General features: G+C 36.9%; 1 protein-coding gene and 1 long non-coding RNA gene across 2 annotated transcripts; one reads left to right on the forward strand and one right to left on the reverse strand.

The window, feature by feature from the left end:
* Nucleotides 1–688: 688 nt before the first annotated feature.
* Nucleotides 689–9,044, reverse strand: LOC136226354 (ABC transporter G family member 24-like). Its single transcript, XM_066014803.1, has 14 exons — nt 8,530–9,044; nt 8,304–8,380; nt 7,071–7,340; nt 6,706–6,769; nt 6,470–6,616; nt 6,245–6,279; nt 6,012–6,085; nt 4,818–5,746; nt 4,366–4,662; nt 2,969–3,448; nt 2,136–2,284; nt 1,314–1,603; nt 1,086–1,219; nt 689–971 (listed from the first exon to the last, which is right to left on the reverse strand). The coding sequence occupies exons 1-14, from the start codon at nt 8,760–8,762 to the stop codon at nt 815–817; spliced, it is 3,336 nt and encodes a 1,111-aa protein (XP_065870875.1). The 5' UTR covers nt 8,763–9,044; the 3' UTR covers nt 689–814.
* Nucleotides 9,045–20,279: 11,235 nt separating this feature from the next.
* LOC136227613 (uncharacterized) lies at nt 20,280–21,739 on the forward strand. Its single transcript, XR_010688146.1, has 2 exons — nt 20,280–20,529; nt 21,587–21,739. It is a non-coding gene; the product is annotated as an uncharacterized lncRNA (long non-coding RNA).
* The last annotated feature ends 888 nt before the right edge of the window (nt 21,740–22,627 follow it).

The following is a 22,627-nucleotide window of genomic DNA, read 5'->3' on the forward strand; positions in this document are numbered from 1 at the left end:
TTTTGGCGAGCAAAATTGATGTGAAGGGGAGAGATTTTGAGCTAATTCCATTTGGAGCTGGGAGAAGGATATGTCCAGGTTTTTCATTAGCACATAGAATGTTGCATCTGTCGTTGGCTTCTCTCGTCCACTCATTTGATTGGAAATTAGCAAATGATATTCAACCAAATGAATTGGACATGACTGAAACGTTTGGTCTCGCACTATTCAAAACTCAACATTTACTAGTTATTCCTTATCTTTGAGACTAATGTTGTCTTTTATTCGTGGTGAAGCTCTTAGCCTGTTGGTTGAGAGCTTACCTATGATTCTAGAGGTCATGGGTTTGAATCACATGGGATGAGATGAGTTGATGATTTTTTCCTTTCTCTTTAATGTAATTTTCCTTTATTTAATATAAGTGAATTGCACACAATTTTTAATGTTGTCTTTTATTTTAATAATATTATTTATGAAGTGTTATTAATAATTGGCTCTATTAATATATACAAGTCTGTACTTTTTATTTTGCATATTCAAGTAGTTAAATATTCATGCTGGAATGTCATCTGACACGACGATATGATTTATAAAGATAATTCCTTTGATGATATTATCATTTGTGTCATTTATAGGTAACTTAGGTAGGAGTTATTATACAAGCAAAGCTTACAATAGTTTAAATAAAAAAAGAAAGAAAGGAAAAAACTTGTACAAAATTGTTGCGCTAATATTCTACTCTTGGGTAATATTTTTCTGTTCATGTGATCACTATGTATACAAATCTTGAAGGGTGTTACTAAGAGCAAAAGAATGGTGTTTGAAAGTGATAAAGTCACTTCCTTTTGAATGTTAGCATACCAAAAAATGCAACGAAACGAGTAATAAGACCGATGAGAATGAGAATGCATATACAAAGAGGCCAGTGATGGAGATTATATCCGCTTTGAATAAGCGAACCACACCGAGTAATCAACCATACTCCGTAGTACCTAAAACAAAAACTCCATATCATCATTATATCGCCTCTTCAGAAAACAAGCAATCATTTTACTATAATCACTGTTATGAGAGGCAGTATATGCACAAAGAAAAAGAGCACATACCTCTCTGCATTTGCTATCACAAACGCTTCCAGCGCCCATTTCGGATAGCATAACTTAGCTATATTCTTCAAGGTTTCACTATCTTGTGCTCGTGTCGCGATCAGAGTTAAAACAACTGGAAGAAGAACTGACCACTAAAAGAGATAAAATATGTCATTTAACTTGTAACAAAATTCAAATGTTTTATAAATAGTTAATCTTTTCATTCTCAACAGCGCTATTACTCACCAGTTGTGCTGGACCTTGTTCGAGAAAGATGGCCAAAGCATATGCTAGACCAGTCACACAGTAAATAAGGCAGAGCAACACAACATAGTTATCGGTGAAGGATGATCTCGGGTTGGTAAAAGAATAGAACATAGATAGATACACCACTGGCTTAATCACTGTGTTAAAATGGTCAATTGAGTCCTTGGCGAGAAAGTAAGCTAAGTTGCTCATGCCCGACGAACTTTCTCTCCAGTACTGTAACTTGTCAAGAGAAAACGATCTCAACGCCGCTATTTTGCAGAGAAGAGCTGAGAAGAGTAATAAAAGTACCGGTAAGTATAGTGATTTTTGCATAACAAAGCATCAGATTGATACATCAATTATAAAGCATCCAAGTATCATCTTTGAAATGTTCCCTGCAACTTTATATGCTACAGTCAATGATAAATAACATGAAACTTTGATGATGCATTTTGATAGTGAAGTTTGAAATTCAAGCATTTATATCTTAGTTCTCAGTCAGAATGTACAAGTTTTAAACATATGCTTGTGAAGAAGAACGAGAAGAATATGCTCAAACCAAATCTTAGTGAATTGAAATTACACCAACTTCTGATAGCATTGACAATTCAAACTGAAATAAGTTTTTTTTCTGTAAAAAAGATCCGGTTTTCAGGAACTAAAATCCGTTCAATGAATCTAGTGAATCCAGATGAAAGACACAAAATCTAAAGTCACCAAGTTCACTATACAAATCTTGAATTTCAAAGTTAACATTATGATTGAAAATTGAATTCCAAGAACATTTGAAAGCTAGCATGACCAAATGATTCCACTTACAAACTGCAATGATGGTATATGTATATCCAGGAGCTCCAAAATTTTGATCATTGACTTTTGCAAGTGATCCTAAGCAGGCCCCAGCAAGTAACAAGATTAAGTAATCTATTGCTTGTATTCTAGATTCCCTCAGTCGCTGTTTACCTATCCTGCAAAATTGTGAAGATAGGAATTCAATTACGAGATCAGAAATAGCTACCGCCGATTATATTTCATGGACACTTTGAGACGCTAGAGAAAGAACTCTTCAAGTATTATATAACGGGTGTAGAAATTAACTTCTGCTCTGAAAGATGGTCTATCATAATAGTCATTTGGAATAAAGCATCCCTGATCTTTGCTACTTTTACATGCCGAGCTCCGAACCTTTTATTTTGACACATTGAGCTCTTGGTTATATAGAAACCCAAATTAAGCCCTTCAATCAAGAACTCGTTGTGTAGTTTTAAAAATTATTTAAGGGCTTAATGTACAAAAATAAAAGATTTATATATATGATAAGGGCTCATTCTGTCAAAACTCAAAATAAAAGATCAAGAGCTCAATGTATAAAAATAACAAAGCTTATGACCTCAAGATGCTCCAATCCTAATCTTTTGGGAACTTCCAAATAAAAACACACACTATGAAGCATAAATGTAAAACAAAAACATAGCCAAAACTTTCAGAGGCAGCTATATCGAAGAGGCTTTATTATTTGAATTGGACAACAGTACTTCTGCTTAATAATCAAACAACAAAGAAATTTATTGACAAAAGAAGAGAAATTGAAGCTACAGAACCTATATTATATTGAGAAGCACCTTAAAATATCATAATTAACAAGAACTCACCTGCCAAGGAAGTATTTATATTGCTGAATAACACCTGGTGTTGTCCGGTTTGATAAGTCTCTCTTCTTCAAAAAGTTATGTCTTATCTTATCCCGGTGCAGCTCAACATGGCTCTTCATGTCTTGCCATAATTCCCCCGCAAAAGATTGGTCTTCAATTTCAATACCAGTAGGATTAGATTCATGTGCCGGATTTATGTCAAGTCTGGCGACGTACTGCTGCATATCTGCGGGTACGGTATACCCATTATGAAGCATCCATCTGACAGGAAGCTCTTTATAATAGACACCTGAGCTTGCACTTAGGGTCACGACGCCCTCCAATATGTCAATATAGTGATCAGGTGGATTAACACGCTCTGGCACATTAATCCCAAGGCCTGAAAAGTACTGTTCGACTTTCTTCACTGGACCATGATAAACAGTGAGGCCACCTTTTGCCAGAAGTACTAAATCATCAAACATTTTGAACAAGGTGTAGCTGAAAAACAAGCACGAGCTTTTAATTAAAAAAAATAATATAACTACAGAACAAACTAGTCTCATTTCACCAATAACGGAAAATGAGTTCAAGTGAAATTTGGTTAAGCTTGTTTGGCCAGGCAAGGAATACAACAATGTGAAGATGCACAGTTCTTTGTGCATACAAATTTCAGCTGTTAAGTCAACGAAATTTAAGACTGGCATAGTAATTTACTCTCTTGCACAAGGAAGACTAAATATGATCAATCAATAATGTGCAGCACCATTTAATAAACAGAAAATGGTAATAGTATTACTTTTTGAAGTATTGGGGTTCAAACAGCAGGTTTCCCACCAATGAGTCAGTAATAGGTAGTATTGCATATCGGTAAAGTTGAAATTTAGACATGCTATATAGATGCTATCATCTTCATGCACAATTGTTCTGCTGTGGAACTGTTAAGCTGGATGTTTAATTCTATATTATTGAAATGCTTTCCCGATTATCCATCTATTGAGAATAAAATGAGGGAAAACCGACTAAGGTGGTTTGGCCATGTAAGACGAAGAGCGCTTGATGCGCTGGTTAGAAGGAGTGAAGAGTGGCAAAGGGATGCAATGGTGAGGGGTAGGAGAAGGCCTAAGCAAACTTGGAAGAGGGTGATTGAGAGTGATATGAGTTTATTGGGGATTGAGGAAAATATGGTAGTGGATAGGACGGAGTGGAGGGAGAGTATTTATGTCGCTGACACAACTTGATTTCACGGTTTCGTATGACTGTTCATGTTAGCCGACCCGAATCATTTCGGGACTAAGGCTTTGTTGTTGTTGTTGTTGTTATAAAAACTTTATGCAGTACTCTCTTACCTACAGGAACTCTTTGCAATTTTGCACTATGAGAAACAAGACATTTCCAAAATTAAGATAGGATGTTACCTCGGTTGGTGAACAACCATGCAGATGTTCACCCCTTCAAGAGCTTCACGTCGAAGTGCTTTAAGAAGGAGGTGAGATGAAGCACTATCTAGACCAGATGTTGGTTCATCTAAGATTAAAAGCGACGGTTCCATTACCATTTCCAATCCAACATTTACTCGCTTTCTCTGTCCTCCTGAAATTCCCCGTTTCTCTACTGTTCCAACCAAGGAATCCCTCACCGTCTGTAACCCCAAAGATCCAATAACTCTTTCAACAATAAGAACCTTTTCTGGTTTAGGAAGGGAGGCTGATAGTCTACACAAAGTAGCAAATCAAGGAAGAGTATAAGCACATACAGCAGAATATTATAATTAATGCTTAAAAAACAATACTATTACTTTTGGAAATGATAAAAACTAATAACCATAAAATTTCTGTCGAAATCTTAGACAGAACTATATGATATGAACCTGCAATTGGCACTGAACCAGAGATTCTCTTCCACAGTCAAGTTCCCATGTACAATATCATCTTGCGGAACAAAACCAACGATTTTCTTATATGAGTGTATGGATTCATCTTTTCCGTTTATAAGAATCAAACCACTCATCCTGCATCCAATTGCTTTTCCTGCAAGAGCAGAAAGGAAGGTAGTCTTTCCAGCTCCTGACGGACCCATGACAGCTGTAACACGGCCAGGCTTGATTTTTCCTGTTACACATCTTAACAGATGCTTATCTTTGGCTTTGAGAGTAAGGGTTAGATCTCTGAAAGCAATCTCAATTAAAGGCCTTTTCTTTGTTTCAGTATTAGTAGCCATCTTAACTATTCCAGAGAAGGTAAGGTCCTTGTTCTCTTGGTCCATAGCTTTCTCTTTCTCAAGTTGACCGTAGGCATATTTAAAAATTTGAGTATGGGTATTCATGTGTTCAACTTTTGGCATATCTACTGAAGCATAAGAATCTGCATATCCAAGACTGATACCCTCATAACCATCAGGGTCATTCTCAATCTCGTGCATTATCTGCATAAGGTCATGAGGTTCCTTCTTCGTTATGTTTGATCGAGTCGTGGATGAATAAGATGTTGAGGAAGTGCCTGAGCTTGTAGGGGGATATAAATCATCTTGAATTTCAGAATTATGTTGATTCAAAATCTTGAGTTGTTCAGGATGTCTATCATATTTTTTACGAGAGAATGTCTGTGAGAGTTGAAGTTGCAATCCACTTGCATGTTTCTTAGCAGCATCTTTTGCAGTTCTCCACCTTTGGCGTGCTCGTGCTGTTTCCCTTGCACTTCTTGCTGCTGACTCTCTGGATTTTGCAAGTCTCCTCTCTCGAGTGGTGAGAACATGGCCAGAGCAGTTGTAAATAATCAGTAATACAGTACATAAAGCAGCCTGCATAAGCAAATGCACGACATCAATGTCCATTAGAAAGCAATCTTTTATAAGATTTTAAAGAAGAATATTTATATCATATCAAATGTCATACGAGACATAAGCTAACAGAAACAAAATTAGGAGTTTCTAGGAAGCATAAGCCTAATATGTCATAGGATCATTAAGATTCAAATCATTGGTCTCAATTAGAAAATAAAAATAACAGACAAGCACCAAGATTAGTTGGCATATGCCAGATTAAGATGTAAAAGGAAGAACTTACTAAGAGCATAATTCCATATGCATGAATATTTTGATTCGTAGAGTTTGCTTTGCATGAAGTTAATTTGAAGCAACCTGCAAATAAATTGGCAAGGGTCACAGAAAGTAATATATGAGAAATTTATCATGAATGTTTCCCAAAGCCAAAACGCAGCACATGCGCACAACAAGCACACACAGTAACCAAATAGAATAATGGTTTTTTTATAACACTTGAGAAAAAAAAATCTATACTTTGCTCAGCTGTGGAACCCATCCTGCAGTAATGCCTGAAATTGCATGAAGACATGAGATAGCATCAGTAAATGAATATGAAGAACAAGCAGGATTATTCGAATATTCATCAAAACTGCATATTTATATTACATCTTTCTTTCTTGAAAAATGAAAATCATAAATTGACTTTAAGCAGATTTAACAGTCATAAACATAATGAAGGACTAGGTGAAAAAATAATACCCACTACTACAAGATTTTTTCTGGACTGTTGAAGGACAGTATGATCCTGCTGAACAGAAAATCTCACTACTGCTACCAACATCAGCCCATATGTTTGCCCCTCCACAAGTATGGTTTGGCTGACCTGGTGGAAGCTGATAATGATATCTGCATAGATTAATAATTTTTAGACGTCATAGGTCAATCAGATGCATACACCATAGGCTGATACTTGGAGAACTAGAATCCGAACTTACGGTTCACACACACCAGTTGTCTTATTGAGTTTTGCAAGAGGGCAATAAGATCCTAGTGGGCAAGCTTCAAGAACAGAAAACATTGGCAGCAGAAGAAAAATATCAGACAGTAATAACTAGAAAATACACACATAAATACTCATCAACATTGCAGCACTGAACTTGAATACTTAGAGATGCAAAGATTGCAATTTGTGAATTAAATGCCGATGGAGGAAATATATGCTGTTATGGTTCTTCCATTGTATCATTTGCTAATAAGCAAATGATAAAGAAGTTCCAAATAGGCTAGTCAGAATTCAAAGAACTCTGAATTGATAAATGGAAGTTGCAAGAATGGATTCATAGGATGCTCAATTACTTACGAATCATGCATGTCAGGCCATGAGGACAGAAGAACCCTTCACAACAAGTCCGACAGCTGTGAGTTCTTGCAGGAATAACCTGCGAATTTTGAAGGTCAACTGGCTGACCATCACCAACACTGCAAGCCCATCCTGGCTCACAACCGGGAAGCCATGAGGTTAAGTTACAGTTCTTGTTAGGTTTCAGGTAATTGTCAATTTCTGATGGCTCAAAAAAAGTATTGAAGTAGAATTTCATTTCTGCTGCTGTACATATCCGCTTTGAGACATCTGTTTAAAAATATTAAGAATAACCCAGAAAAAATGAGAGAATCTAAGAATATATTAACATGATACAAACAGAACAGAACAGATAATTATTTCAGATAAATAGCATAAGATGTTGCAAATATGAGAAAACTATAGGATATGTTAACATAACATGAACAATAGATAGAAAATTTTCATACGGATAAGGAGCATAAGATGAAGAATAATATGCATCATAGATTTCTTTTCATTCTTTTCATCATCTTTAAGCAAGCCTATGAGAAAACACAAAGCCTCAACATTTCACAGGATCAATGGCATATAAATGGACCTCTTCATAATATTAACTAGAAAGCATGACAGTCTTAAGGCAAATAGACCATCTAATGATAAATATCGTGCAACATGTAATGTCGTGCAATATTTGCTTCAAGAATAACTGAATAAAGATCATATCTGATCTTGATCAGGCACCCTTATGTAGCTTCTCTCCGAATATAAGTGGAGAAATTTTACAGTACTCCCGGAGTAATACTCTCGGCCAATGAAAATTGTTTTAAATACCACTACATGGACATGATTGGTGGAAAGAAAAAATATATTCATTGGTGAGTACCCTAAAATTTTCCATATAAGTGATTGTATACAACTGAACTTTAGACCTAGCTTAAGCGACTAGATGTCCTTTCACTCAAGAAATCTTAATTGATCATAAATCTTAGTTCTTGACTTGTTGTTACAAAGTAAAATCATCCTCAAAATGTTTGCATTCAACACAGTGCCCCAAAGGTTTCAATCTTCTAACCCAAGACACTAAGTTTAAGGGTTAAAAAAACCAAAGCTCAAGGACCTATCTAGCAGCTAGTTATACTAGTGTCAGCCGAATGGAATCAAAAGACTAAAAAATTAAGCTTCACATACTTAAACCAAATGCTATGTATGGGCTCTACTTGTTTTGTCTGTAAATGAGATTATTTAATATACCTCCTGTTTTCTGAATACAAGCTGACAAGAAATCCAAATTGGAAGAAAAATTGAATGCTTGGTTCCAATCAGCTTCCCTGAAACAAAGTAATCCTTTTCAGCTTATCCATCAAGCTTAAAATAAATGCAATCATCAAATCAAATGTTGTCCATCCCAAGTCTAAAATGTCAAATACCAGTTTTTACAACATTTATAATCCAATACAAACAGAAAGGTTGAACTCACGGGTCCTTGACGCAGAAACTGGAGCGGTTAGTGATATCTTTACTAAGAACAAAAGTTAGGTTTGATATCCTGCTATAAACAATCTGCGTGAGAAGAGGAAGAACAGCAGGACTATGAATTTCATCATAGTCTCCAACATCCTGAGACGAGACCAAATGTATAAAGCTGAAAACAAAAACGACCCTTAACAGCATTGACCGGAAAGCAGATACTTTGAGGTTCTTTCCGCGCATTTCTATCCAGTCTTGAAGAAAAGTTACAAGTAGTCAAAGAAACAGGAAAGTTTGAGAAATCGGAAAAATGGAAAAGAATGAAAAGAAATTCAATTGGTAAGTTTTAGCTGGATTGAAGATTTGACGTTGAACTGGATTAATTGAAATCAAAACTACTAGTAGTAGTAACTAAGTCAATGGGGTTGGGAAGAAGGAAAAGTCGTAGACAGACAACAACAGAAAGAAGGAAAAAAATAAAAACAATTGCCGGCAATCGAACATGTCGTCTCGTGCCGCGTGGTGTTTTGGGTTTGCTTAGGATGGAAAGAAGAGCAATTAGATGTAATGAAAATGTTATTTAAGGCATTTGGTAAAATAAATGAATACTTTTTTAGAAAAAAAATATATGTTTTTTTAATTAATTTAATAGATTAGGTGTTTAAACTATCAAAAACATCGCTGGTGAAAAAGCCCTAATATGCGGATACCCTAACCTGCGACGTCTCTGTGCGATTGACTAGGTTCTACTGCCGTTCTGGTGCATCGTATCTGTGTTCACGTAGCGCTGACAAGGGTTGTTTACGTGAGGAGTTTGGAACGAGACGAGAGATAAGAACTTTGCTTTCTGTGCAAGGTTTAGGGTGTTTGTGATTTCCTTCCATATAACGAGGAGGACAGTTGCGACGATGTAGGGGATTGAAAAGCAATGGCGTCGGATGAAACTGACAGATGAGGAGGAAAACGCAGTGATTATAGAGGATGATGAGCTGCCGATGGTCACTAATGTGGCAAAAAAAGTCGTTGGACGGCTTCTGTCGTCCAAACCCTTGAATATCCGATCAATGTCAAATGCCTTTAATGCTATTTGGCGTACGTACAAGGGTTTTAAAGTTAATGAATGTGGCGATGGACTATTCATTATTGAATTTCAATCTATGAAAGACAAGGAACGGGTGCTACGTGAATCGCCGTGGCACTATGATAGACACCTGGTGATCCTAGCTAATCTGGAAGGGGTCTCCCAGCTGTCTCAAGTGGATATGGACTTGTGTGAGTTCTGGATTCGGTTGGTAGACATGCCATTACAGTATCGACAACCGACATTAATAGCCAAGGTAGCAGGAAGAGTGGGAGAAGTCTTACGTATTGATGAAGAAAGCATAGAAAACTGGGCTACCTATATAAAGGTGCGCATAAAGCTTGATGTATCCAAAAAACTGGTGAGAGGTATTAAATTATCAACAGGGACTGAGAGTGACACATGGGTATCAGTGAGATACGAGAAGCTCCCCAACTATTGTTACCTCTGTGGACGTATAGGCCATGTGCATGAAGATTGCGAGGAACCAGTTGATAGACCGGATGACTCAGAATGGCCCTACGATCCTTGCCTCCGCGTGTCCCCAACACGACTGCGCACCGTGAGTTGTGGTTTTAATGAAAGGCGTAATTCTGAGAGCAGCCACAGGAAATCAGACGGCTCGGAGAAGATAGTGAATCCGAAGCGCTGTATTTTCCTAGAAAAAGCAGTAAAGGCCAGCCAGGGGGGAACTGAAGGAGACCAGGGTAGTGGTGATCCTCCGAAGAAGTTACTTGGAGGACCTACTGATATGGAAGAAGACATTGAGTCGATGGAGGACAGTATGGAAGAAGAAGCTCCTAATGCTGACCGGCCAGGAATAGCGCAAACATTAACAGATGTGGCGTTACAGCTGTGTGAGAAGGAGGCAATAGGGAGCCTGAAGGAAAATCCTGCTCCGGAGGCGGGATTGATATTTGCTGCAGTGGGCAACCAAATAGGGAGCATGAAGAAACTGAAAATGAAGCGCCTTGCTAGAGGCAAACAGATAATGGCAAATTACGGGCAGGTGATCCCGTTGGTGGGGCAGGGTGTGTCAGTGGGCTCAAAACGCCATAGGGGAGAGGATTATCTTGATGAGGATGAGTTGGAGAACTGGGAGTCAGAAAAGAAGAAGGCTAACTACAGTAAGGACCAGAGGGTGGCGCCCGAGCAAGGGGCCCACCCTACATTATGAAAATTCTGAGTTGGAATGTCCAAGGTTTGGGTAATCCGTGGACATTCCGAACCCTCAAACGACTTGTGAGGGAAAATTACCCAGATGTGGTCTTCTTGATGGAGACTCGTATGAAGAGGACGAATGGTAATCATTTAGTTAAAGCCTTCTCAGATTTCAATTTATTTTTTGTTGATGCTTTGGGAATGAGTGGTGGCCTTGTGCTGGCTTGGAAGAAGAGCATTGATATTCACATAACACGATACTCAGCTCACTGTATTTATTTCACTGTGAACTCTAACTCTAATCTGATATGGCATGGTATGGGTATTTATGGATGGCCGGAGCGCTCGAATAAAAGACATACTTGGGACCTTATCCGGCATATTAGCGATTTGGATTCCACACCGCTCTTAGGGTTTGGGGATTTCAACGAGATCCTCTGGTTATCAGAAAAGAAAGGGGGAAGAGACAAAAATAATAGCGATATGGCAGATTTTCATGGGTGCCTTGATGACTGCGGGCTTTTTGATTTGGGCTATGTGGGGGCTGAATTTACTTGGTGCAACAGAAGACAGGGGTCAAGAGCGATCTGGGAGAGGCTAGACCGAGCAGTGGCCGATCAGAACTGGATTGGACTTTTTTCGGCAACGCGGGTACACACTCTCACTCGTGTTTCGTCAGATCATAATCTGATCCTGATTAGAGGAGATGATGAGGGTCCAATACAAGGACACCCAAGGAGAATTTTCCGTTTCGAGGCTATGTGGACCCGTGAGAGTACATACAATAGCGTAATTGAGACTGAATGGAGGTAGGGGAGTGCAGGCCTACAGGTTCAGAACAAAATTCAAAATGTCACAAGTAAGTTAAGACAGTGGAGCTCTCGGGTTTTTCGCCAGGTGAGAAACAAGTTAAACCGAATGCAAGCGGAACTAAAAGCAATACAGTGTAAGGCTGATCCTTCGAATATGTTAGCAGAAAATAGACTGGCAGCAGAGGTGGCGGAACTGCAGTTGCAGGAGGAGATAAAATGGAGCCAGCGGGCTAAGTTGGACTGGCTAAGACTTGGCGACGGTAATACAAATTTTTTCCATGCAAAATGCTCTGCGAGGCGAAGAAACAACAGATTGGAGAAATTAAGAGATAAGAATGGCACTTGGCGGACGGGAACTAAGGCTATTGCGCAGGTAGTGGATGACTATTTCTCTGATCTCTTCGGCAGCGAACATCAGGATCAATCGGAGGAATTTATCGAGGCTGTCGATGCTCGCCTCCACGAAACTCAAAGACAAACATTATCCGCAGACTTCTCTAGGGATGAAATATATGCAGCTCTCAAGCAAATGCACCCGACCAAAGCTCCTGGACCGGACGGTATGCCTCCACTCTTCTACCAACGTTATTGGCATGTGGTTGGTGATGATATTATTGAAATGGTACTAAATTGCTTGAATTCTGCACGACTGCCTGAGGGCTTAAATCACACCTACATAACTTTGATCCCTAAAGTTAAAAACCCAGTGGTTATGCAGGAGCTCAGACCGATAGCCTTATGCAATGTTCTGTACAAAATAATTTCAAAGGTCTTAGCTAATAGAATGAAATTGGTGCTGCCAAGTATTATCTCGGAAACACAAACGGCTTTCGTACCAGGTAGATTGATCACTTATAATGCCATGATAGCCTTTGAGGTGTTCCACAATATGAAGACGAGATTAAAAGGGGCCAAAGGGCACTTTGCGCTGAAACTTGATATGAGTAAGGCGTATGATAGAATCGAATGGAGCTTCCTGGAAGGCATGTTGCACAGAATGGACTTCCCGGCTCATTTTATTAGGCTCATGATGATGTGTGTGACGTCTGTCTCAATGTGTTTCCTAATTAATGGTCAGCCTAAGGGTTGGTTGCGACCGCTAAGAGGGCTACGGCAAGGAGACCCCATTTTTCCGTATTTATTTATGATTTGTGCAGAAGCATTATCTGCTAATATCAGGAGAGCTGAGCTGTCAGGTAAGTTACATGGGCTGAGAATCTCGCGTGGTAGCCCGTGCATTTCCCACCTCTTCTTTGCGGATGATTCTCTGATATTCGGTAGGGCGTCTCTGATGGAGATTCAGTCATTTCGGCATATCCTGAAGGAATATGAGAAGTGTTCTGGGCAGGCAATTAATTTTGAGAAATCCAAAATTTTCTTTAGCTCCGGAGTGCCGGCGGACAGAAGGATGGATATCACGGGAGCATTGAATGTTAGGGAGACTGGGGCACTACCACGGTATCTTGGTCTTCCCACACTCATTGGGAGAAGTAAAAAGGAAGTGTTTTCGCTGATAAAAGACAGGATACACCGATGTATGAAAGGATGGGAGGAGCGATTCCTATCGGCTGGGGGAAAAGAAGTGTTAATCAAGGCGGTAATCCAGTCAATCCCTACCTATGTGATGTCCTGCTTCCTCTTACCTGATTCGCTATGCTCATAAATTCAAGGTTTGATTAGCCGTTTTTGGTGGGGTGGTTCGGTGCAGAAACGACCTATTTACTGGGTGGCTTGGGAAAATGTGTGTCGCGCTAAAGAGGAGGGAGGGGTGGGCTTCAGATGGTTGAAGTCATTTAATGTGGCTTTGCTTGCTAAGCAACTCTGGCGATTAAGACAGAGAGCGGGTTCACTCTGTTCGACAATCCTGAAGGCCAAATATTTCCCACGATCAGACATGCTTGACTCGCAGCTAGGTGGCAACCCGAGTTACCTTTGGAGAAGCCTATGGGCGGCTCGAGATATTGTACAGGATGGTACTATGTGGAGAGTCGGAGATGGGGAGCAAATATGCATATGGCATGATAGCTGGATCCCGTCTTTAAACGCCCGAAGGCCGCTGGTAGCACTCACATCTCCTAAGCCGGAGTTGGTGCGAGAAATCATCCAGCCGGATGGCCTGAACTGGAACGTCGATTTAATTAATAACATGTTTGTTCCTTCTGATATTGCAGAGATCCTGAAGATTCGGATTAGTAAATCTGGAATTAGTGATGGCTACTATTGGCGCGGGACACCGCACGGCAGATTCACGATTAAATCATGTTACAAATTTATTGAACGACGACGGCACGAAGGAAACCAGACAGAAACATCCTCCTCGACTATGATAGACCTGTGGAAGCATTTCTGGAAAATCAATGTGTCGCCAAAGGTTCTGCACTTCGCCTGACGTCTACTAAATGGGGTTCTGCCGAGTTCAACCGTCCTGCGGAGTCGAGGAATTAATAACGATACGTCATGTATCGCATGTTCAGCTCGTGAGGAAACATTGGCTCACGTTTTTCTCCACTATCCGGCGGCAACGAGAGTATGGAAGGCAGCTGGTCTTGCAGTTCGTTGGGATAAACTAGAGGCGTTCTCCTCAATGGATTGGTTTCAGAATTGCGTGGAAAAGTCGAGCATAATTGAATGTGAGTTTGGGATTATCTTGCTTTGGTGGCTATGGTTTAACAGGAACCTATTGATACATGAAGGAAAGAGCATTGAGACTGCTGTGCTAGTTGCCAAGGCAAAAGTCTTCCACCAGGAATGGGCTAACAGAAATGCGGAGATGGAAACTGCAAGTCCGAGCAACGTACCCTTGGAGGCTTACAAGGTGTGGTGTCCCCCTCCCGCTGGAATCACAAAATTCAATTGTGACGCCGCAAGGGAGGGTAATGGCCTATCCGCAAGCTTCGGGGTCGTAGCTCGAAACGCACAGGGACATGTTGTGTTATCCGCAGGCATTCCGTCACCGCCGTGTCTCTCGGTGGAGGCTGCTGAACTCTATGCAATCAAGAAAGTCTACTCTTAGCTCGGCACAGCAACATGGAGGAGATCCTGGTCGAATCAGACGCGAAGATTGTCATTGATACCCTCACAAAAGGCCCAATTCCGGAATCGGCTCTCCACTTCCAGTACTTGGATGCCTTAGAACTGGCGGGAACATTCAGGTCGTGCTCATTTATTTTCATCAGGAGGGAGGGAAACCGGGTAGCTCATAAATTAGCTAAGTGGGCTAGCGATCTTCAGAATCGTTTAGTACTATACGGGGATTGTCCGGATATAGTATGGCCACTCATTTGTAACGATGCGTTCAGACATTAATATATGGCATTTTTCTCAAAAAAAAAAAAAAACTATCAAAAACATCAATTAGGTTAATTAAATAAGAATCACCAATTGAGTCATCGTCATATCCTAAAATCAGAAACTGGGACTATTTGATATAAACTGTAATAATATTTGTGTTGGTTCAAAATGGGTTTAGAGAAAAATGTCTAAAACTACTCAATCGAATGATTTTCGATAAGGCCTCAATTGAAGATTTTTGTATAGAATGGGACTCAATTGATGTTTTTTTGTTAGTTTAGGGGCCTAATTGATGATTTTGACAGTTTAAGGTCCTAATTGACTTTAAAGTCTTAGTTTAGGGATCCAAATGGGTATTATGCCTTAATTTAATTACTTAAATTATTATTTTATGAAAATTGATATTATATTTTTATTTCTTTAATCTACTTGTATATTAATTCATATACACTCATATGACTTGAATTAGTTTTTCAAATATTTTTAAAACATAAATCTCAGGTGTACATTTGGTTTGTTTTTTTTTTTCTCTAAACTTAAACTAGAGGATCCATGTGTCTAAAAAATATACAGAAAATAAAAGTCATATTGTGAGTTTTGTTTTATTTAATTGATGCATCTAATTAAAAAATCTCTAAATATAATTAACTTTTAGCTTCCAAATTTATGTCACAAAACACATTAGTTATAGTTGTTTATTTATACATATGATCTCCCTTTGAAATCTTGAATCTATTCCTCTCTATTTTTATTTTTATTATAATCCTCTCTATATTGGTTTCTGTTTTATTTACTCTATTTATTTATCTCATTATCTTTTTTTTGGTAGAAAAGGAAAAGAAAAATGAATTTATCTCATTATCAAGTAGTGCTATCTATTTTTTTTTATCAAATTAATTAATGAAATATGTACAAGAGCTATTAAAGTTTCTCTAGTTATTAATAACCAGTTAAGATAATAAAATATTAATTAATTGAGGGACAATAAGTTTCAAGTTAGCTTTCGGTTATATCTTAGCTAAATACTTTCAATAAATAGAATTTTAAGAGCTCTATTTACTATAATCAGCATTGCATTAAATTTCATTACCAGCGTAGGAGGAATAATATATTGGCAAAAAAATATAATTAAGTCCATGAATTTTGAGTGTTTTAAGGATTAAATCTCTAATTAATTATTTTTTACATTTAACTCTTAATCATTGATTATGTTATGAAAATCAGATCTTTATTTAACTTTTTCATCGAATTTGAACGAGCAACAAGCGTCATTAAGAGATTTAATCTGCTGATGTGGATATTTTTGCTTTCATGTAGACAAATAAAAGAATAAGCTTCTTGATTAGGGGAAAGAGAGTAAAAAGTAAAAAATACATAAATCGACTTTCAGTAGGTTTTTTCCTAAGCTAGAAATCGAACTTGGAAGAACCTACTCGAAATTAAAATCTATAATTTCTTTTTAGTTTTTAATGTTTATATCTTCTAGTAAAAAAAATCTTATTTTTATTTGTCTACGTCAACAGGTTAAATCGTCCTAATAATATATGATCTCATACTCGATAGAAAAGTTAAATAAGAGAATGATCAATAACAAAATCAATGATCAAAGATTCAATGTAAAAAAAAAAAAATTGATCAAAGACTTGATTTTTAGAACAGTGAAAATTTAGGAAGTTAGTTATGCTTTTTGCCTAATATATTTAATATTAGGTTGCAAGTCACTTATAAAATATTAATATTATACAATTAATTATATATTTTTAATTATTTATATAAGAGTGTGCACTTAACGTAGAATAAAATTTGTCCCACCTCTTTGAATTTTGAGTTTGTATTAATTGCTTCAATTAATTATTAATTTTCTTTGCTTAATTATTCCCTCTATTACGTTTGTATATAAATATTAAGAAACATATTAATTAACTTATAAAAATGGTTAAATATTATCATATCACCCTTTTGTAATCTATATCTATATATACTATAAAACAGTAACGATGGAGCTGAGATGTCAGCTACTCGATTTTTGTTGATTATTTTTTATTTATCTTTTTTCTTTCATTTTTGCTAATATTAGTAAAATATATTAATGTTTTCTTGAAATTAGATTTAATATAACCGTAATGGATATGATCAATATCCAACTCTATTTAAAATACTTTTTTAACCAACCGTAAAATATGTTATAACTAATGCCAGAATATGATGATAAATATCCTATTTAAACTACATTTTTAATTAATTCTAAAATATGCAAAAAAAGAAAAAAAACATAATGTTGAATATTCATTATTATATTATTTATATTTATGAAGGAGTTAGAGTCCCAGTCACGGCATTGTTATATTCATCATCATACAAATATTTATTCATTGAATTACATAAAATGAAATATGAGTTAATTATAATAAACCAAGCTTTATTTGTTTTCTATGTAATTCCCTAAAAAAATATAGCACTTTATTCGTTAACCATGCAAAAATTGCTCTAAAAAATCTATATATAATATAAAATAGTAGTAATAGAACCAAAGTGTCATATCAGATTATAAATAATTTATACTTAGTCACAGTTTATATGTATTATAAAACTATAACGATGGAGCTGAAATGTCACTTTCTTATTTTTTACCGATTAATTTTATTTAATATTATTTATTAAAATATATTACCTTATTATCTCTTCGATTTGAACGAAATCCCTTATCCTTAAACCAAATGCGTATTTTAGATTATTTTCATAATTAATATTATTCAAGAACTATTGTATTTATCTAAACATAATCAATCCAGATAAAATTTAGTTTTTAAATTTCAATCATAATTAATTATCACACACTCATTACTTTAATCCAGTCTATCAACTGCGCTGCTCCAAATCACATCATGCAAGCCTGTAAGCTTCCTGAGCCGGTCCTCAACGACCTTGATAAAATTAATCGGCGTTTTCTGTGGGGAGAGTCTGGGGATGGGAGGAAGATTCACCTGGTCCCTTGGAAGGAAGCCTGCCAGCCTAAGAGCAGGGGGGGTCTTAGTATAAGGCAAGCTAAGGACAATAATAAAGTCCTGTTAATGAAGCTTCTTTGGAGAATATGGCAATCCCCCTCCTCCCTTTGGGTTCGTCTTCTGTGCGGCAAGTATAGGAAAGATAGAATCTTTGGTGGCCCGAAGGAGAGGGTTGTCAGCTGTTCCTTCCTCTGAAAAGGGCTTAGTGCTGTTTTTGCTGAGTTCTGTACGGGGATTGGCTTGGAGGTGGGTAATGGGAGATCCATTAGTTTCTGGTATGACACCTGGATTGGTGACAAACCGTTGATTGAGGTTGCATCGCCCCTCCGCCGAATGATCTCCTCTCCTGGAGAATTGCTGATGTGGTGGACTCGGAGGGAGACTGGATCTGGTCTAAGTTCGACTCCTTTCTTAGCCTGGAGACCCTCCTTAATATTAGAGGTGTGAAGATTAGTAATCAGGAGGAGGATAAGGACAGACACTGCTGGGCCTTAACTAATAATGGTTCTTATTCTTGCAAATCGGCCTATGAAGCTTTTACCCCTAATAGGGCTGATCCTCCTTTGGAAATTTGGAAGTCCATTTGGGCCCTCAAAGTCCCCTACCGCATTAGGAGTTTCCTATGGCTGGGAGTCAAAGACATGCTCCTCACGAATGCAGATAGACACAAAAGGCACTTGGCTGTATCTGGTGCCTGTAGCAGATGCAGCGGCCATGTGGAAACCTTGTGCCATGCTTTGAGGGATTGCCCGAATAGTAGAAAGTTTTGGGAAGGGGTCCTTCCTCACCACATCCTTCCTTCCTTTATGGGGTTCTCTGATATTGACTGGTTCTCTAAAGGCGTTAATGGGAATTTGTTGGCCAGTATGGAGCACGGGGCTATTCTCTTCGCTATTATTTGTCACCAAATGTGGAAATGGAGGAATGAAGAGTTATTTGCTGAGAAGACTGTCTTTATTCCTGACCTCCGGTTTTACTTCTCGAAAAAACTCTCTGTTGTTACAAAGAGTTTTGAAGGAGAGCCCCTGGTTCACCCCTCCCCGGTTAAAGAGGTCTAGTTAGTTGGTTGGAGGAAGCCCAGGGAAGGGGTTGTCAAGTTGAATACGGATGGCTCCTGCCTTAGTAATGGCAGAATTGCTGCTGGTGGAGTTCTTCGGGATGCTGGTGGCGCCTGGCTGGCTGGGTTTACCCATAACTTAGGTACGGGCTCCTCCTTTACTGCAGAGCTCTGGGGGATCTTGTCTGGCATTAAACTCGCCATTCGCATGGGTGTTAAAAGACTTTCGGTGGAGTCTGACAATTTGGAGGCTATCAATAGGATTTTGGATAGACAGGCTGTTTGTCTTAAGAGTCAGAATCTCATTAAAGTCATCTTGAGGCTTCATCCTGCCTTCGATTCTCTTACCTTCTCCCATATTTATAGGGAGCAAAACCACGTGGCGGATCGCTTGGCAGCTGCTGGGCATGGGGGGATGTTAGGTGTTTCTACCCTTTCCGTTCCTCCTTCTTTTCTGTTACCTTCTCTTCTTGAGGATATGATTGGGGCCAGTCTTCCTAGACTGATCCCGGGTTAGGTTTTTGTTTGTTTGTTTTTTTTCTTTCCTTCTTACCAAAAAAAAAAAAGAGATAACAACGAAGAAAATAAGATAGAGATGAAAGAGTAACTAATCAAAGGAAAAAAGGATAAGTATGGGAAATAAATAATTAAGCAACCTAGAAGAAGTATAATTGAAATCAATCTCATTACCTCACTACCTTAATTTAGGTTGATTAGCTATCTCTTTTTTTTCGGTGAATTCATTTTTCTTTTTGTTATGGATTCTGTTGCTTGCTGTATATATGTTTCTATGTTTCTGTATATATGTTTCTATGTTTTTGTGTGATCCTCTCTCTATATTCGATTGTTGCACTTTTAATTGCTCATTTAGATTTTAATGGCTTAGAAACTGATTTGCCTGGTGGAAACTCTGCAATATGCCAATATTGTATATTAACTTGCTCTATTAAAATTTTATTGTTGACTATTGCTTTTTTTTTTGTCTCAGTTATCTAATGTGTTTGTTTTTTTAGGATTACAATTTCTGGAAGAAGGTTCAGTGGATTGGGTTGTATCTTCTCATTTTAAAGGTATAGTTTTACTTTATTTTATGTGTCACATCTGTCACGTCCGTGACTAAATTTCGAGAATTTATATTTTGATATTAGTATATATGATAATTATTAGGTGTATGATTTTTATTTGGTGTTATAGAAAAAGTTTGGAGTTAATTTGAGGATTTTAGGTGTAAATTAAAAGTTTAGAATAATTTTTAAAAGATTATATAAAGATGGAGGATCAAACGGGATTTTATCCAAATTTGGATATATGTTAAAACGGATTCAGAGATGATGCTCATCATCTTTATTTTCTTTTTCTTTTTTCTTTTCATTCTCTGCCTCTTCGTGTTCTTTGCCGTTCCTGAACCGTTTTTCCACCGTTTCTTTGATTTACGGAGATTCGACCATCCGAATCATTTGAAATTGGAACCATAGTATCCTTATACATAGATCTAAGTCCTAGCCGAAGAGTTTTTGAGTTTCGGTAGTGTTTGGAGGGAAATGGCTTAGACAGAGTTTAGAGGCGAATTGAACGGGTTTGTGGTTTTCAATTAGTAGCCAAGGTAAGTAACTATCAACTATATTTTGAGTTTTATTTATATGGATTTATTTATATCAAAGAATTTTCAGAAATTGATATTTTCGGGTTATGCAGGAATTTTATAAAAATGGGGTTTTCACGATTTTACTTTTTATTGTGAAATTATGGTTCAAATGAAGCTATTCACTATGCTTCTATATGAATTTCAGATTTTACTTGATTATGTTGATTTAAGGCTTAATTTGGTTGATTTACATATATACATATATGTTTTGGGTTTCAATATAAATCTATATTGAACAAAATGAATTTGATGATTTCTTACGAATTGTGCTTGGATTGAGAAATCTGTTGCGGTTATTATTGTTATTATTTTGGATTGAAGTCCAAATATGATTTTTATCATATAAAAGGGCTAATTGAAGCCAAATGATTTTAGGTTATGAAATAGTTTGGAATTTGATTGTGAAAGGATATTTGAGCACGTTATGATTTTATGATTTTATGATTTTATATCCATCGAGAGCTATCCGGATCGGTGGTTCCATATTTGAAGACCATGTTCAGTGAGGGACTTGGCCTGTGTACACAGTTTGAAAGACCTATTGGGTATGGCAAAGAAGTGTCGGGTAAGACCATATGGGATAGGCAATGTTAAGAGACATCTCGCTTATATATGTGGTTATGGATTGATACTTAAGGGGAGAAACTCGAGAATGGATACAATGTTTTAAGTTCATTTGGATTATGTTTTCGGTTATGATTGATTTTGATATAAGGTTTTACGTTTGATTAAATACGAGTTGGTTTGATAAAACACTTATTTGATTACAATATTGTATAAGGTTTTGAGTTTTGAACTCAAGAATGAATACAAGATTATATATATTTTTTTGGATTTTGGTTTAATCCTTTGACTATATTATGACTTTACGTTTTGAGTATATTTTATAAGGTTTTGATTAAATCCCTTTATAAATGTATATATGTAGCTATGTTAAATAAAGTTGGTTTTTATAGCTGATAGTTTCTTATTGAGATTTTTGTCTCACCCTTTTCAAATGTTTTAATGTTTTTAGGTGAGAAAGTACAGGATATTGAGAAGGTTATCGACCGTTTAGGCGGGGTTTGAAAGTTGGCTGCTTATTGTGAGAATTATGGTTAGAACTTTGGTAGTTCAATTGTAATATAATGATATTTGGGTTAAATTTGAGACTCCTAAGTATTGATTATGATCTTTCTATTTCATGCCCGATGCCGATTGAGGTCATTTAGAGTCGGGTGTGACAACATCCCTCCTTCTTCTCTATCTGTTCAACCCAGTCGATCTCTGTTTGGTGCCTATTTTGAATCAAGTTTAGATTCGGGATAAGATAGTTATAGGGAACAAACAGGTTATATTGAGACAATGATGCATATATCATGTTGCCAACAGAAAACAAACAGGTATATTGAGACAATGATGCATATATCATGTTGCCAAGAGAAAACAAACAACTGACACACTTAATTCTATTTGGTTATACCTCTGGAATTTCGGCATATATTTTTTAAAGTCATTGATGATGATTTTTGCTTCTTTTTTATTCTAATTTACTTCAACTTTGGTTTTAGTGGTGTGATTTTATCTTTAAAATTAGTTGCTTGGAGGATTAATGATGTCTTTATATCTTTAAAATTGGTTGCTTTATAATTTCTTTTTTTTCTTTTCAGTTTGTTTCATTATTCTCATTTTTTTTAGTTTCTTTGAAATGTTTTGATATTGATATGTATATTTCGATTCAATTAATATGAGTACATATGTTCGTTTTGTGTTTTTTTTTCCTTAAAAAAATCTCTTAATTAGATGCATACAATTGTGTTTCATTGCTGAATCTTTGCTATGATTCTCAAATTCCATTTCTTTTGATTTATGATTGTTTTATTGTTGATTTGTTTTTTCTTTGTTTTCAAAACAACATATCTATTATATTGACAAGCAATATGGCTTGCTGAGTTATGCTTTATATATCTGATTTTCTGGATGTTCTATTTCATGTATGTTAAATGAGGTACTTTCATATATAAAGGTTTACCTATATAAATAGGAATCTAAAAATATTGGCATTCATAAATTCCAT

This window comes from Euphorbia lathyris, chromosome 4 (genome assembly GCF_963576675.1).
Source record: "Euphorbia lathyris chromosome 4, ddEupLath1.1, whole genome shotgun sequence".
Taxonomy (NCBI): Eukaryota; Viridiplantae; Streptophyta; class Magnoliopsida; order Malpighiales; family Euphorbiaceae; genus Euphorbia; species Euphorbia lathyris.

Coding starts and splice junctions, on each gene's coding strand:
- LOC136226354 (XM_066014803.1), bottom strand. CDS start 8,762: ATGCGCGGAAAGAACCTCAAAGTATCTGCTTTCCGGTCAATGCTGTTA. Junction 1,604..2,135: donor ATATACCATCATTGCAGTTT/GTAAGTGGAATC, acceptor TACTCTTCTCAG/CTCTTCTCTGCAAAATAGCG. Junction 1,220..1,313: donor AACAAGGTCCAGCACAACTG/GTGAGTAATAGC, acceptor TATCTCTTTTAG/TGGTCAGTTCTTCTTCCAGT.